Here is an 18,180-nt window from a genome sequence, read left to right as displayed (position 1 = left end):
GCAGGGGTTCTCCATGAAGGTCCCACCTCTGCAGAAAATTTCTGCCTGGACATCCAGGTGGTTCCAAAGATCCCCTGAAATGTAGGTGGAGGTTCCCAAACCTCCATTCTTACTTCTGTGCACCTGCAGGCTCAATGCCACATGGAAGTTGGAAGTTGCTAAAGGGTTGGAGCTTGCACCCTCTGAAGCCATGGGCAGAGCTGTACCTTGGACCCTTTTAGCCACAGCTGGAGCAGCCAGGATGCAGGGCACCAAGTCTCTAGGCTGCACACAGCAGGGGGACCGTGGGCCCAGCCCATGAAACCATTTTTCCTCCTAGGCCTCTGGGCCTATGATAGGAGAGCCTGCCACAAAGGTCTCTGATATGCCCTGGAGACATTTTCCCCATTCTCTTAGTGATTAACATTTGGCCCCTCATTACTTATGCAAATTTCTACAGCTGGCTTCAATTTCTCCTCAGAAAATAGGTTCTTCTTTTCTATCGCATCATCAGGCTGCAAATTTTCTGAACTTTTATGCTCTGCTTTTAAACATAAGTTCCAATTCCAAACCATATCTTTGTGAATACATAAGACTGAATGCTTTTAACAACACCCAGGTCACATCTTGAATGCTTTGCTACTTAGAAATTTCTTCCACCAGATGCCCTAAATCTCTCTCTCTCAAGTTCAAAGTTGCACAAATTTCTAGGGCAAAAATGCTCCCAGTCTCTTTCCTAAAACATTGCAAGAGTCACCTTTACTCCAATTTCCAACAAGTTCCTCATCTCCATCTGAAACCACCTCAACCTGGACTTCATTGGCCATATCACTATCAGCATTTTGGTCAAAGCCATTCAACAAGTCTCTAGGACGTTCCACACTTTCCCACATCTTCCTGTCCTCTTCTGAGCCCTCCAAACTGTTCCAACCTCCGCCTGTTACCCAGTTCCAAAGTCACTTCCACATTTTTGGGTATCTTTACAGCAGCACCCCACTCATAGTACCAATTTACTTTATTAGTCTGTTCTCATGCTGCTAATAGACAAACGTGAGACTGGATAATTTATAAAGGGAAGAGGTTTAATGGACTCACAGTTGCTCACATGGCTGGGGAGGCCTCACAATTGTGGTGGAAGGTGAAGGAAGAGTGACAGCATGTCTTACTGGTAACAGGCAAAAAGCTTGTGTAGGGCAACTCCCCTTTATAAAACCATCAGATCTCATGAGACTTGCTCACTACCATGAGAACAGTATGGGAAAAACCTGCCCCCATGATTCAATTACCTCCCACCAGGTCCCTCTCACAACACGTGGGGATTATGGGAATTACAATTCAAAATGAAATTTGGGTGGGGACACAGCCAAACCATATCAAGCTCCAAGTAAACTAAAGTTCAAAGCATACAAACTATTTTGTGCATAGCCAAACATCTTTATTTTTCACAACCTGAATACTAAAGATACAACTCAACTAGTCCCAGAACATTTCTAGATATTTCTGTGTATTAACCAAACTAAACAAAGTTTTTAAAAAGAACCTCTGCAACAACAACAACAATAATTTAACAATCAAAGTTGGCTTCACCATTTCTTGTCTTCTCCATACATTTATCCAAGTTCTCCGTCTTTATTTCTTCTTCCTTTTTATATAGGGTGTATTCAGTATCTTTTTCTGGGTTTGGAACTGATTTCTCCTTTGGCATCAAGAAACATTCAGCATTTAAAACTTGTTCAGCAGTCATTGAACTTCTATAATATATCAAGCTACAGAGGAGGGATTTGACTTTATCATCCTGCAAGGAAAAACAGGTGTTACAAAACAAAGGAACAAAAGGACAAATCTGTAATGAAGAAGGAAGTGGACTTATTTTTTCAATAAATACAGTCAGGAAGGAGGGGTTTCAAGATGACTGACGAGGTATCTGGTACTCCCCTCAACAAAAAAAAAACACCAAAATAATGAGCCGATAATCACACTGCAAAGAGATCATCTGGCTGGGCACAGTGGCTTATGCCTGTAATCCCAGCACTTTGGGAGGCCGTGGTGGGGGGAATCACCTGAGGTCACCTGCGGTCAGGAGTTCAAGACTAGCCTGGCCAACACAGTGAAACCCCGTCTCTACTAAGAGAGTTGTATACTTGGAAGTGAAAGAACAATATCTACCATTACAAAACACATGTAAACTCCACTGGTAAAACAAACACACAAATAAAAGAAAGAATTCAAGTGTTACCACGACAGAAAACCACCAAACCACAATGAATAAGAGAGAAAATAAGAAACAAAAGATACACAAAACAACCAGAATCAATTAATACAATGACAGAAATTAACCCTCATGCATGTATCAATGACAGCCTTGAATGTAAACCAGTTAAACTTTCCACCTAAAAGATATAGACTGGTTGAAAGGAGTTTTTCTTTTTTTTAAATGACCCAATTGTATGCTGCAAAAAGATGGGAAAAGATGTTCCATACAAAAGGAAACCAAAAGCAAGCAGGTGTAACTATACTTGTATCAGGTAAGACAGACTTTAAGTCAAAAAGAGCAAAAAGTGACAAAGAAGGTCATTATATAATAATAAAGGGATCAATTCAGCAAGAGAATATAACAATTCTAAACATATACATGGATCCAACAACAGAGCACCCAGATATATAAATCAAATATTATTAGATCTAAAGGGAGAAACAGACTCCACCCAACTCTCACCACTAGACAGATAATCTAGAGAGAAAATTAATTATTAAAAAACTGATTTTACACTGCACTTAAAAAACAACCTAACAAATATTTACAGAACACTTTACCCAACAGCAACAGAATACACATACTTCTCATGAGCATATGGAACATTCTATAGGAAAAGACCATATCTTAAGCCACAAAACAAAGCTCAAAAAAGTTTTAAAATTAAAATCATATCCAGTATCATCTCAGACCACAATGGAAAACTAAAAATCAACAAGAGAAACTGAAAACTATACAAACGCATGGAAATTGGCCAGGCACGGTGGCTCATGCCTATAATCCCAGCTCTTTGGGAGGTGGAGGCAGGTGGATCACTTAAGGTCAGGAGTTTGAGACCAGCCTGGCTGACATGGTGAAACCTTGTCTCTACTAAAAATACAAACATTAGATGAGTGTGGTGGCAGACACCTATAATCTCAGCTACTCAAGAGGCTGAGGCAGGAGAATTGCTTGTGCCCATGAGGCAGAAGTTGCAGTGAGATGAGATCACACCACTGCACTCCAGCCTGGGCAACAGAGTGAGACCCCCAGCTCAAAAACAACACACACACACACACACACACACACAACATGGAAATTAAACAACGTGCTGCTGAATGACCACTGGGTCAAGGAAGATATTAAAGAGGGAATTAGAAAATGTCTTCGAGCAATCACTGGTTCAAGGAAGAAGTTAAAGAGGGAATAAGAAAATATCTTAGAACAACTGAAAATCAAAGCAACATAACAAAACTGATGAGATATAGCAAAAGCAGTGAGAAAAGAGAAGTTTATAGCAATAAATTCTTCTATCAAAAAAGGAGTAAGATTACAAATAAACGACCTGATACATATTAGTAGAAAACAAAGAATAACGATGAGAGCAGAACTAAGTGAAATACACTAAAAAAAATACAAAGGATCCACAAAAAAAATTTTTTTAAAAGATAAACAAAATCAATAAACTGCTAGCTGTACTAAAACTTTAAAAAAGCTGCAATAAACACAATCAGAAATGAAAAAGAAGACACTATGCCTGATATCACAAAAATACAAAACATAAAATTAGCTGGGCGTTGTGGTGGGCGCCTGTAGTCCCAGCTACGTGGAAGGCTGAGGCAGGAGAATGGCATGAACCCGGGAGGCGGAGCTTGCAGTGAGCCAAGATTGCACCACTGTACTCCAGCCTGGGCAACAGAGGGAGACTCTGTCTCAAAACAAACAAACAAAAAAATACAAAACATAAAGACTATTATGAATAACTATACATGAACAACTGGAAAACCTAGAGGAAATATATAAATTCCTGGACACATACAACCTACCAGGTTTGAATCAGTAAGAAATAGAAAACATGAACAGACCAGTAACAAGTAACGGGATTTGGTCAGTAAGAGAAAGTCTCCCAACATAGAAAAGTCCAGGACCAGAGAGCTTCACTGCTGAATTCTACTGAACTTTCAAAGAACTAACATCAATTATCCTCAAACTACTGCAAAGGTTCGAGAGGCGAGAATTCTCCCTAACTTGTTCTACAAGGCCCAGCCCACCATTACCTTGATACCAAAACCAGACAAGGACACAACAACAACAAAAAATTATAGACCAGTATCCCTGATGAACACAGATGCAAAATTTTTCAACAAAATACTACCAATCCGAATCCAACAGCACATCAAAAATATAATACACCATGATTAATTAGCATTTATCCCAGGGATGCCAGGATGGTTCAACACACCCAAATCAGTGACATGATCCATCACATCAACTGAACAAAGAGCAAAAACCATATGGCAAACGATCTCAATAGACACAGAAAAAGTATTTAATAGATTAAAACATCCCTTTATGATAAAAGCTCTCAACAAACTAGGTATATAAGTAACATACCTCAACAAAATAAAGCCTATCTGTAACAAAGCCACAGCTAACATCATTACTAAATGGGGAAAAGAAAAGCAATCCTCTAGTGAGACACAGTGGCTCACGCCTGTAATCCCATCATTTTGGGAGGCCGAGGTGGGCACATCACGTGAGGTCAGGAGTTCAAGATCAGCCTGACCAACACAGTGAAACCTCGTCTCTACTAAAAAATACAAAAAAAAAAAAAATTTGCTGGGCATCATGGCGGGCACCTGTAATCCCAGCTACTTGGCAAGGCTGAGGCAAGAGAACTGCTTGAACCCAGGAGGTGGAGGTTGCAGCGCGCTGAGATCACGCCACTGCACTCCAGCTGGGCAACAAGAATGAAGCTCCATCTCAAAAAAAAAGAAAAACAAAAAAAAAGAAAGAAAAAGAAAAACATTCCTCTAAAGAACTGGAATAAGACAAGGATCTCCACTTTCACCACTTCTCTTCAACACAGTCCTGGAAGTCCTAGTCAGAACAATCAGGCAAGAAAAATAAAAGGAATCCAAATTGAAAAAGAACAAGTCAGGGGGTGGAGCCAAGATGGCCAAATAGGAACAGCTCCAGTGTACAGCTCCCAGAGTGAGCGACGCAGAAGACGGGTGATTTCTGCATTTCCAACTGAGGTAACGGGTTCATCTCACTGGGGAGTGCCAGACAGTGGGTGCAGGACAGTGGGTGCAGCACACCATGCGTGAGCTGAAGCAGGGCGAGGCATCACCTCACCCGGGAAGCGCAAGGGGTCAGGGAATTCCCTTTCCTAGTCAAAGAAAGGGGCGACAGATGGCACCTGGAAAATCGGGTCACTCCCACCCTAATACTGCGCTTTTCCAATGGGCTTAACAAACGGCACACCAGGAGATTATATCCGGCACCTACGCCCAAGGAGCCTCGCTCATTGCTAGCACAGCAATCTGAGATCAAACTGCAAGGCAGCAGCGAGGCTGGGGGAGGGGTGCCCGCCATTGCTCAGGCTTGAGTAGGTAAACAAAGTGGCTGGGAAGCTCAAACTGGGTGGAGCCCACCACAGCTCAAAGAGGCCTCCCTGCCTCTGTAGGCTCCACCTCTGGGGGCAGGGCACAGACAAACAAAAGACAGCAATAACCTCTGCAGACTTAAGTGTCCCTGTCTGACAGCTTTGAAGAGAGTAGTGGTTCTCCCAGCACACAGCTGGAGATCTGAGAACGGGCAGACTGCCTCCTCAAGTGGGTCCCTGACTCCCGAGTAGCCTAACTGGGAGGCACCCCCCAGTAAGGGTGGACTGACACCTCACATGGCCGGGTACTCCTCTGAGACAAAACTCCCAGAGGAACGATCAGGCAGCAGCATTTGTGGTTCACCAGTATCCACTGTTCTGCAGCCACCACTGCTGATACCTAGACAAACAGGGTCTGGAGTGGACCTCCAGTAAACTACAACAGACCTGCAGCAGAGGGTCCTGACTGTTAGAAGGAAAACTAACAAACAGAAAGGACATCCACACCAAAAACCCATCTGTACGTCACCATCATCAAAGACCAAAGGTAGATAAAACCACAAAGATGGGGAAAAAACAGAGCAGAAAAACCGGAAACTCTAAAAATCAGAGCCTCTCCTCCAACAAAGGAATGCAGCTCCTCACCAGCAACGGAACAAAGCTGGACAGAGAATGACTTTGACGAGTTGAGAGAGGAAGGCTTCAGAAGATCAAACTACTCCAAGCTAAAGGAGGAAGTTCGAACCAATGGCAAAGAAGTTAAAAACTTTGAAAAAAATAAGACAAATGGATAACTAGAATAACCAATGCAGAGAAGTCCATAAAGGACCTCATGGAGCTGAAAACCATGGCACGAGAAATACGTGACGAATGCACAAGACTCAGTAACCGACGCGATCAACTGGAAGAAAGGGCATCAGTGACGGAAGATGAAATGAATGAAATGAAGTGTGAAGAGAAGTTTAGAGAAAAAAGAATAAAAAGAAATGAACAAAGCCTCCAAGGAGTATGGGACTATGTGAAAAGACCAAATCTACGTCTAATTGGTGTACCTCAAAGTGACGAAGAGAATGGAACCAAGTTGGAAAACACTCTTCAGCATATTATCCAGGAGAACTTCCCCAATCTAGCAAGGCAGGCCAACATTCAAATTCAGGAAATACAGAGAATGCCACAAAGATACTCCTCAAGAAGAGCAACTCCAAGACACATAATTGTCAGATTCACCAAAGTTGAAATGAAGGAAAAAATGTTAAGGGCAGCCAGAGTTTAGAAAGGTCAGGTAACCCACAAAGGGAAGCCCATCAGACTAAAAGCGAATCTCTCAGGAGAAACTCTACAAGCCAGAAGAGAGTGGGGGCCAATATTCAACATTCTTAAAGAAAAGAATTTTCAACCCAGAATTTCATATCCAGCCAAACTAAGCTTCATAAATGAAGGAGAAATAAAATACTTTACAGACAAGCAAATGCTGAGAGATTTTGTCACCACCAGACCTGCCCTAAAAGAGCTCCTGAAGGAAGCACTAAACATGGAAAGGAACAATAGGTACCAGCCACTGCAAAAACATGCCAAATTGTAAAGACCATCAAGGCTAGGAAGAAACTGCATCAACTAACAAGCAAAATAACCAGCTAACATCATAATGACAGGATCAAATTCACACATAACAATATTAATCTTAAATGTAAATGGGCTAAATGCTTCAATTAAAAGGCACAGACTGGCAAACTGGATAAAGAGTCAAGACCTATCAGTGTGCTGTATTCAGGAAACCCATCTCACGTGCAGAGACACACATAGGCTCAAAATAAAGGGATGGAGGAAGATTTACCAAGCAAATGGAAAACAAAAAAAGGCAGGGGTTGCAATCCTAGTCTCAGATAAAACAGACTTTAAGCCAACAAAGATCAAAAGAGACAAAGAAGGCCATTACATAATGGTAAAGGGATCAATTCAACAAGAAGAACTAACTATCCTAAATATATATGCACCCAATACAGGAGGACCCAGATTCATAAAGCAAGTCCTGAGTGACCTACAAAGAGACTTAGGCTCCCACACAATAATAATGGGAGACTTTAACACCCCACTGTCAACATTAGGCAGACCAACAAGACAGAAAGTTAACAAGGATATCCAGGAATTGAACTCAGCTCTGCACCAAGAGGACCTAATAGACATCTACAGAACTCTCCACCCCAAATCAACAGAATATACATTCTTTTCAGCACCACACCACACCTATTCCAAAATTGACCACATAGTTGAAAGTAAAGCACTCCTCAGCAAATGTAAAAGAACATAAATTATAACAAACTGTCTCTCAGACCACAGTGCAATGAACTAGAACTCAGGATTAAGAAACTCACTCAAAACCACTCAACTACATGGAAACTGAACAACCCGCTCCTGAATGACTACTGAGCACATAACGAAATGAAGGCAGAAATAAAGATGTTCTTTGAAACCAACGAGAACAAAGACACAACATACCAGAATCTCTGGGACACATTCAAAGCAGTGTGTAGAGGGAAATTTATAGCACTAAATGCCCATAAGAGAAATCAGGAAAGATCTAAAATTGACACCCTAACATCACAATTAAAAGAACTAGAGGAGCAAGAGCAAACACATTCAAAAGCTAGCAGAAGGCAAGAAATAACTAAGATTAGAGCAGAACTGAAGTACATATAGACACAAAAAAACCCTTCGAAAAATCAATGAATCCAGGAGCTGGTTTTTTGAAAAGATCAACAAAATTGATAAACCGCTAGCAAGACTAATAAAGAAGAAAAGAGAGAAGAATCAAATAGATGCAATAAAAAATGACAAACGGGGTATCACCAGTGATCCCACAGAAATACAAACTACCATCAGAGAATACTATAAACACCTCTACGCAAATAAACTAGAAAATCTAGAAGAAATGGATAAATTCCTCGACACATACACTCTCCCAAGACTAAGCCAGGAAGAAGTTGAATCTCTGAATAGACCAATAACAGGCTCTGAAATTGTGGCAATAATTAATAGCTTACCAACCAAAAAAAGTCCAGGACCAGATGGATTCACAGCTGAATTCTACCAGAGGTAAAAGGAGGAGCTGGTACCAATCCTTCTGAAACTATTCCAATCAATAGAAAAAGAGGGAATCCTCCCTAACTCATTTTACGAGGCCAGCATCATCCTGATACCAAAGCCGGGCAGAGACACAACCAAAAAAGAGAATTTTAAACCAATATTCTGATGAACATTGATGCAAAAATCCTCAATAAAATACTGGCAAACCGAATCCAGCAACACATCAAAAAGCTTACCCACCATGATCAAGTGGGCTTCATCCCTGGGATGCAAGGCTGGTTCAACATATGAAAATCAATAAACGTAATCCAGCATATAAACAGAACCAAAGACAAAAACCACATGATTATCTCAATAGATGCAGAAAAGGCCTTTGACAAAATTCAACAGCCCTTCATGCTAAAAACTCTCAATAAATTAGGTATTGATGGGATGTATCTTAAAATAATAAGAGGTATCTATGACAAACCCACAGCCAATATCATACTGAATGGACAAAAACTGGAAGCATTCCCTTTGAAAACTGGCACAAGACAGGGATGCCCTCTCTCACCACTCCTATTCAACATAGTGTTGGAAGTTCTGGCCAGGGCAATCAGGCAGGAGAAGGAAGAAAGGGCATTCAATTAGGAAAAGAGGAAGTCAAATTTTCCCTGTTTGCAGATAACATGATTGTATATCTAGAAAACCCCATCATCTCAGCCCAAAATCTCCTTAAGCTGATAAGCAACTTCAGCAAAGTCTCAGGATACAAAATCAATGTGCAAAAATCACAAGCATTCTTATACACCAATAACACACAAACAGAGAGCCAAATCATGAGTGAACTCCCATTCACAATTGCTTCAAAGAGAATAAAATACCTAAGAATCCAACTTACAAGGGATGTGAAGGACCTCTCCAAGGAGAACTACAAACCACTGCTCAATGAAGTAAAAGAGGATACAAAGAAATGGAAGAACATTCCATGCTCATGGGTAGGAAGAATCAATATCAAGAAAATGGCCATACTGCCCAAGGTAATTTATAGATTCAATGCCATCCCCATCGAGCTACCAATGACTTTCTTCACAGAATTGGAAAAAACTACTTTAAAGTTCATATGGAACCAACAAAGAGCCCGCATTGCCAAGTCAATCCTAAGCCAAAAGAACAAAGCTGGAGGCATCACGCTACCTGACTTCAAACTATACTACAAGGCTACAGTAACCAAAATAGCATGATACTGGTACCAAAACAGAGACAGAGACCAATGGAACAGAACAGAGCCCTCAGAAATAATACCACACATCTACAGCTACCTGATCTTTGACAAACCTGACAAAAACAAGCAATGGGGAAAGGATTCCCTATTTAATAAATGGTGCTGGGACCACTGGCTAGCCGTATATAGAAAGCTGAAACTGGATCCCTTCCTTACACCTTATACAAAAATTAATTCAAGATGGATTAAAGACTTACATGTTAGACCTAAAACTATAAAAACCCTAGAAGAATAACTAGGCAATACCATTCAGGACATAGGCATGGACAAGGACTTCTTGTCTAAAACACCAAAAGCAATGGCAACAAAAGTCAAAATTGACAAATGGGATCTAATTAAACTAAAGAGCTTCTGCACAGCACAAGAAACCACCATCAGAGTGAACAAGCAACCTACAAAATGGGAGAAAATTTTTGCAACCTACTCATCTGACAAAGGGCTAATATCCAGAATCTACAATGAACTCAAACAAATTTACAAGAAAAAAACAAACAACCCCATCAAAAAGTGGACGAAGGATATGAACAGACACTTCTCAAAAGAAGACATTTATGCAGCCAAAAAACACATGAAAAAATGCTCATCATCACTGGCCATCAGAGAAATGCAAATCAAAACCACAATGAGATACCATCTCACACCAGTTAGAATGGTGATCATTAAAAAGTCAGGAAACAACAGGTGCTGGAGAGGATGTGGAGAAATAGGAACACTTTTACACTGTTGGTGGGACTGTAAACTAGTTCAACCATTGTGGAAGTTGGTGTGGCAATTCCTCAGGGATCTAGAACTAGAAATACCATTTGACCCAGCCATCCCATTACTGGGTATATACCCAAATGATTATAAATCATGCTGCTATAAAGACACATGCACACATATGTTTACTGCGGCACTATTCACAATAGCAAAGACTTGAAACCAACCCAAATGTCCAACAATGATAGGCTGGATTAAGAAAATGTGGCACATATACACCATGGAATACTATGCAAGCCATAAAAAAGGATGAGTTCATGTCCTTTGTAGGGACATGGATGAAGCTGGAAACCATCATTCTCAGCAAACTATCGCAAGGACAAAAAACCGAACACCACATATTCTCACTCACAGGTGGGAACTGAACAATGAGAACACATGGACACAGGAAAGGGAACATCACACACTGGGGACTGTTGTGGGGTGGGGGGAGGGATAGCATTAGGAGATACACCTAATGCTAAATGACGAGTTAATGGGTGCAGCACACCAACATGGCACATGTGTACATAGGTAACAAACCTGCACGTTGTGCACATGTATCCTAAAACTTAAAATATAATAATAATAAAAAAAGAAAAAGAAAAAGTCAAACTGTCCCTCTTTGCAGACGACATAATCTTCTATCTAGAAAAACCTAAAGACTCCACCAAAAAGCTTTTAGGTCTGATTAATATAGTAAATCGCAGGATATAGAATCAACATGTAAAAATCAGTAGCATTTCTATAAACCAATAATGAACTAGCTAAGAAAGACATCAAGAAAGTAATCCCATTTACAATAGCTACAAAATAAATATATTACCTAGGAAGAAATTTAAACAGAGAGGTGGAAGATATCTACAAAGAAAGCTACAAAACACTGATGAAAGAAACTGAAAAGGACACTAACAAATGGAAAGACACTCCATGCTCCTGGATCAGAAGATTAGTATTGTTAAAATGCCCATACTACCCAAAGAAATCTACAGATTCAAAGCAATCCCTATCAAAATAGCAATGTAATTTTTCACATAAATAGAAAAAAATCCTAAATTTCATGTAGAACTAAAAAAGAGCACAAATAGTCAAAACAGTTATCAGCAAAAAGAACAAAGGTGGAGGCATCCCACTGACTTCAAAATATCTTACAAGGCTATAGTAACCAACACAGCGTTTTATTAGTATAGAAATAGATATATGCACCTATAGAATAGAATTGAAACCCCAGAAATAAACAGCCAACCAATTTCTCACAAAGGCACCAAGAACATATACTGGGGAAAAGACACCCACTTCAATAAATGGTGCTGGGAAAACTGGATAGCCATATGCAAAAGAGTTAAGAGTAGACCCTCACCTCTCACCATATATAAAAATCAATTCAAGATTGATTAAAGACTTAAATGTAAAACCCAAGACTATAAAAATACTAGAAGAAAACATAAGGGAAACACTTCATGACATTGGCCTAGGCAAAGATTTTTATGGCTAAGACCTCAAAAGCACAGGCAACAAAAACAAAAAGAGACAAATGGGACTATACTTAACTAAAATGCTTCTGCACAGCAAAGGAAATAATCAACAGAGTGTAAGAGACAATTTGTTGAATTGAAGGAAAAATTTGCAAACTATTCATCCAACACAGGACTAATATCCAGAATATACAAGAAACTCGACAGGGAAAACAATTCCATTAAAAAGTGGGCAAAGGACATAAATAGACATTTCTCAAAAGAAGGCATACAAATGACCAATAAGTATATGAAAAATGCTCAACATCACTAATCATCAGAGAAATGCAAATCAAAACCACAATGAAGTATCATTTTACATCAGCTAGAATGCCACTATTTTAAAAAATGACAAAAAATAGCCAAATACTATTTTGAAAAATCTCCACAAAGATGTGGAGAACAGGAAACTGTTATACATTGTTAGTGGAAATGTAAATTAGTATAGCCACTATGGAAAATAGTACAAATATTTTCCAAAAAACTAAAAATGGAACTATCATACAATCCAGTAATCCCACTACTTGATAGTTATCAAAATAAAAAGGAAATCAGTATATGAAACCTGCATCCCCATGTTTATTGCAGCACTATTCACAATTACAAAGGTAAGGACTCAACCTAAGTGTCAAAATATTTGATATTCATAAAAATAAAAAGGAAATCAGTATATGAAACCTGCACCCCCATGTTTACTGCAGCACTATTCACAATTACAAAGGTAAGGACTCAAACCTAAGCGTCCATCAATGGACACATGGATAAAGACAATGTGGAACACTATTAAAGAAATATAAAGAAAATTTGGAATACTATTCAACCATAAAAAAGGAATTAAATTCTGTCATTTTCAGCAACAAGGATGGAACAGTCATTCTGTAAAGTGAAATAAGCCAGGCACAGAAAGACAAATATCAAATGTTCTCACTCATATGTCGGAGCTATAACAGTTGATCTCATAGAGGTAGAGTTGAATGACAGATACCAGAGACTAAGAGAATGTGGGTGAGGTGGAAGGGGGTGAAGAGAGTTGTTTAATGGGTACAAACAACCAGGTTGACAGAAGAAATAAGTACTAGTGATTGATAGCAGAGTAGGATGACTCCAGTTAACAATGTATTAAACATTTCAAAATAGCCAGAAGAGAGGACTTGATATGTTCCCAAAACATAGAAATAATAAATAAGATAATGGATACCCTAAATACCGACTGTCATTAACACATTCCATACAAGTTACAAAATATCACATATACCCCATAAATATGTACAAATATTATGTATCAATATGAAATAAATAAGTACAGTCAGCACTCCCTATCTGCAGTTTCCACATCTGCAACCAAACAGATCAAAAACACAGTATTCTCAGGACTCAACACCCACAGATACAAAGGGCTGATTTTTCATATATATAGGTTCCACTGGGCCAACTCTAGGACTTGGGTATGCGTAGATTTTATCTGTACCAATGCCCTGTGTATACAGAGGGACGACTGTACTTTTTGGTGAAATGGAATGCCTCCAATACTGAAACAATGGAATTGAATTATGGGGAAAAAGTGTAAAAGGAAAAAAATCATAGCTGAAATCTCTCAAAAACAAGTGAAATACGAACAAATAAATTTTATTACTTCCTTCTCCCTCTTTTAACAAGGTACTGGTCAGAATTTGACACTATTAAAATGTCACACTGAAGCTTCTCTGTCTGGAAGGGTAAATTTCTTCATCTAGTCAACTATTTCTGGTTTTGGTTTTTAAGTGATCACTCTCTAGGATCACCTCTACTGCTGCTATCATTATCACCATCATTATGGGAGCTAGAATTTATTATATCCCTCCATTTCAAAGGACATTATTTGTATTAGAACATGTAAATGATCCTGTAATGTTGCTATTCCATTATTTCCACCTGCAGAGACACCTTGGTATACCTTTTATTTGCCTCTTATGATTACTCCAACCAAAGCACATATCACACTGAATAAAAATAATCTGTTTAACTGCTGGCCAGGCAGGCACTTTGGGAGGCCAAGGCAAGTGGATCATTGAGGCCAGGAGTTTAAGATCAGCCTGGCCAACATGGCAAAACTCTGTCTCTACCAAAAATACAAAAATTAGCTGGGCATGGTGGCGCATGCCAGTAATCCCAGCTACTCAAGCGGCTGAGGCAGGAGAATCGCTTGAACCTGGGAGGCAGAGGTTGCAGTGGCTCAGATCGTGCCCCTGCACTTCAGCCTTGGCAACCAAGCAAGACTGTCTCAAAAAAAAAAAAAAAAAAAGGAAAGAAATCATCTGTTTACTGCTAGTGTCTGCATTACACTCTAAGATCCTTAAGATTTGAAATTTTAGTTTGTCACTTCATCTCCAGAAAGTAGCAAAAAACAGTATCTGAATATAGCAGACATTCAGTAAATATTTGATAAATGAATGAATGCCAATGTCTGTACTCTACAGAATATGTTTTTAAGAACATTTAAAGATAGTTATCTTCCCTAGGTGCAAACAATTAAATATTACAAAATCCAAATGAGAAAAAATAACACATGCTCCTGAAAACCATAAAAGTAGATCAGGAACAAAAGTCTTATTATGGTCTTCAACAAAAATGACTCTCATAACAAATGGGACAATTTTCCCTAAGTTGACTTAAAAAGTTTACATTAATCCAATAAAAATATAATTTTTTTCCTTGAGACCAAACAAGTTAATTATAAAGATGTCTTAGAAGAATGACAACCAAGAATAGCCATGAAAGCTGATTTTAAAAATAGCAATGAGGGCCAGCAGTGGCTCACACCTGTAATCCCAGAACTTTGGGAGGCTGAGGCAGGTGGATCACTTGAGGTCAAGAGTTCAAGACCAGCCTGGCCAAAATGGCAAAACCCCATCTCTAGTAAAAAATACAAAAATTAACCAGGTATGGTGGCATGTGACTGTAGCACCAGCTACTCGGGAGGCTGAGGCACGAGAATCACTTGAACCTGGGAGGCAGAGGCTGCAGTGAGCTGAGATCGTGCCACTGCACTCCAACCTGGGACTTCGGACTTTATTTTTTTGTTGTTTTTTGTTGTTGTTTTTTTTAACAAAACAAAAAAGCAGTGAAGAAGGAACTAGCCCTATAAGTATTAAAAAGCTACTATAAAGTCTATTTTAGTTAAATGAGTGAGGCACTGGGATATGAATAAACAAACCAATGGGATAGAAAAACTAAAAATATACCCCTGCACATACAAAATTTTCTGCCTGAACACACTGATCAATCTTACTGTGACAATCAAACACCAAATGATCCCCCTCATATGACACAATAATATAAAATATACTGCCTGTAAAAACTGAATGTAAATTTACTTAACCTCTGTATCTACCACTTTTTTCAACTGGGGAAAAGAGAACTATGAAATAATACCATAAGGATGCAATCAGCCAACTCCAAAGTATGGAAAATGAAATCATTTTTTTCACACAATACATGGCATGGAGAAAAAGAGTTGTGGGGGAACTTTATAGCTCAACAGAGATTAAGAGATATATTAACCCAATACAGGTAGATCTTGTTGATATGCTAATTTCAAAAAAGCAACCATTTAAAATATATTTAAGACAATTAGGGAAATTTAAATATAATATTACAATTTGTTAATTTTATAAGGTGTGATAACTGTGTAATATATGTTGTAAACTAAATCTAAAGCAAGCAGAAGGATAGAAATAATAAAGATTAGAAAGTAAGAAAATAGACAACAGAAAAACAATACAGAAAAATTAATAAAACCAAAAGCTAGGTATTTAAACTTATTTGGACTAACGAAGAAAAAAAAGAGAGAAGACTGAAACTGCCAGAATCTGAAATGAAAAAGGGGACACTACTGAACTTAGAGAAATAAAAATAATTATAAAGAAAATATGTACAACTGTATGCCAACAAGCTAGATAACTCAAATGGAATGGACCAACTTTTAGACACAAACTACCAAAATCAGCATTACTCTACTTTAGCAGAGGCTGAAGGCCATCTGTTGGGGATATTATTGGAGGGATTCTGAAGGATGAGAAGGGTGTATTAATTATCCTCTAATAACTCTCTCAACTACATGGTTCCATACATTTATATTCTTCTCCATTTGTGGTATGGTATCTGTAAGGTGCTGACTACAGAGCCTTGACTTGTTTTGCAGCTATGTGTGAACACAAAATGTAGGTAAAGGTAATTCCATTCCCAGCACTAATAACTGACTCAGATCACAGAAGCAAATACTATACAAGCCAAGATTTTTATAATTTGAACTTGCTTATTACTCAATTTATAAATCTTGCTTACTTGTTCAAATTTCTAAATTATTAATCTCATTTTCAATGCCACAATCCTTGAATCCATGAGTAGCTACCCACATTAAACGGGGACTGTGTATTTACATTTACTTTCATTATACATATACCTAGCTGCATGCCTAGCAAGGCATGATTACTTGCAGATTACAGGCAGATTATTATTATTATTATTATTATTTGAGACAAAGTCTTGTTCTGTCGCCCAGGCTGGAGTGCAATGGCACAATCTCGGCTCACTGCAACCTCTGCCTCCCAGGTTCAAGTGATTCTCCTGCCTCAGATTCCCAAGTAGCTGGGACTACAGGCACCCGCCAGCACATCCAGCTAATTTTTTTGTATTTTTAGTACAGACAGGGTTTCACCATGTTGGGCAGGCTGGTCCTGAACTTCTGACCTCAGTTGATCTGCCCACCTCGGCCTCCCAAAGTGCTGGGATTACAGGCGTGAGCCACCATGCCCGGCCAGATTACATTTTAGAGTAAGCAGACTTCTAAGATTGCCCCAGGACCCCAACCTTCTGTTATTCATAACTTTACATAATTCTTTCCTCTTGGACCTAGAGAATTGCTTCAGAGAGAATACTATCAAAAACTATGGGATATCACTTATATGATTTTGCTATGAAAAACTATGACTTCTGTCTTAGTGAACAGAGTCTACTGCCTTCTCTGCATATACATTTCAATGAAACACGCTGCCATGATGGAAACAGGGCAAAGGATTGAGGGCAACCTCTGGCCAACAACTAGAGAACAACTGAGGTCCTCATTCTAATAAACTGAAAGAAACAGAATCCTATGAACAAACATGTGAGGTTAGAGGCATATTCATCTCCAATCGAGCTTTAAGATGACTGTAGCCCAGCCAACATCTTAACTGCAACCTTAAATTCAATGAAGCAGAAATCCCAAATAAGCTGTGTCCAGATTCCTGACTCACGAAACTGTAATATAAGTTTTAAGTTTAAACTAAATTTCAGGATAACTTGGTACAAGGTAATTTTTCTATCAAACCTGAAAGCAAGGGTTCTGGATGTGCACTTTTGGTGAAGTTGTAACCTCTAATACAGCATTTCTGGTATTTTTCTATCTAATAGCAATAAATTTTTATCATAGCCTTTTCAAAACTGTAAATCATAGTCAACCTTCTTTGTTATCCCCTTCCACAGAGATAATCAGGAAGTGTAACACAAAGTTTTATAATCTCACAAAAGTTGTCTGAAATGCTTTTTACTACTACCCAAGAAGTGTGGCAAAGCTCCTTAATATGATTTCTAAGGTATGTTTTTTTAAAATGATTTCGTGGGACATTAGAAGGTATTATACAATATTTGTGTGGTCAAATAAGGAACTACTGAGTTTAACAAAATTATACGTACTCTTTCATTGTAATCTTAACTCAAAATAGCTAAGAACTTCCAGAGTCTGATCATTACACTCTTATAGACTCATTTACTGTCATATTTATCCTCTTTATATCTAGTCATACTGAATTCCCCCTTTCTTTGCAGAACTAAAAATCAGCTTCCCCCCAAGTACTTTTTTTAGGGGCTTCATTATTTTTAAATCTTTATGGGCACACTTACGAAGTACATGAGATATTTTAATACAAGCATATGATGTGTAATAATCAAATCAGGGTAAATG

At 38.8% G+C, this 18,180-nt stretch overlaps 1 protein-coding gene across 2 annotated transcripts in view; it reads right to left on the bottom strand.

The window, feature by feature from the left end:
* Positions 1 to 1,392: 1,392 nt before the first annotated feature.
* Positions 1,393 to 18,180, bottom strand: part of STK31 (serine/threonine kinase 31) — a 129,782-nt gene continuing 112,994 nt past the window's right edge. For both annotated transcript variants that reach the window (XM_016945556.4, XM_527691.9), the window contains exon 24: positions 1,393 to 1,774. In XM_016945556.4, the coding sequence (XP_016801045.3) occupies positions 1,544 to 1,774 (231 nt within the window). In that variant the 3' untranslated portion in view covers positions 1,393 to 1,543. The remainder of the gene's footprint in view (positions 1,775 to 18,180) is intronic.

The sequence above is a fragment of the Pan troglodytes genome, chromosome 6 (assembly GCF_028858775.2).
Source record: "Pan troglodytes isolate AG18354 chromosome 6, NHGRI_mPanTro3-v2.0_pri, whole genome shotgun sequence".
NCBI classification, from domain to species: Eukaryota; Metazoa; Chordata; class Mammalia; order Primates; family Hominidae; genus Pan; species Pan troglodytes.
This window is presented reverse-complemented; position numbering and strand designations above follow the sequence as displayed.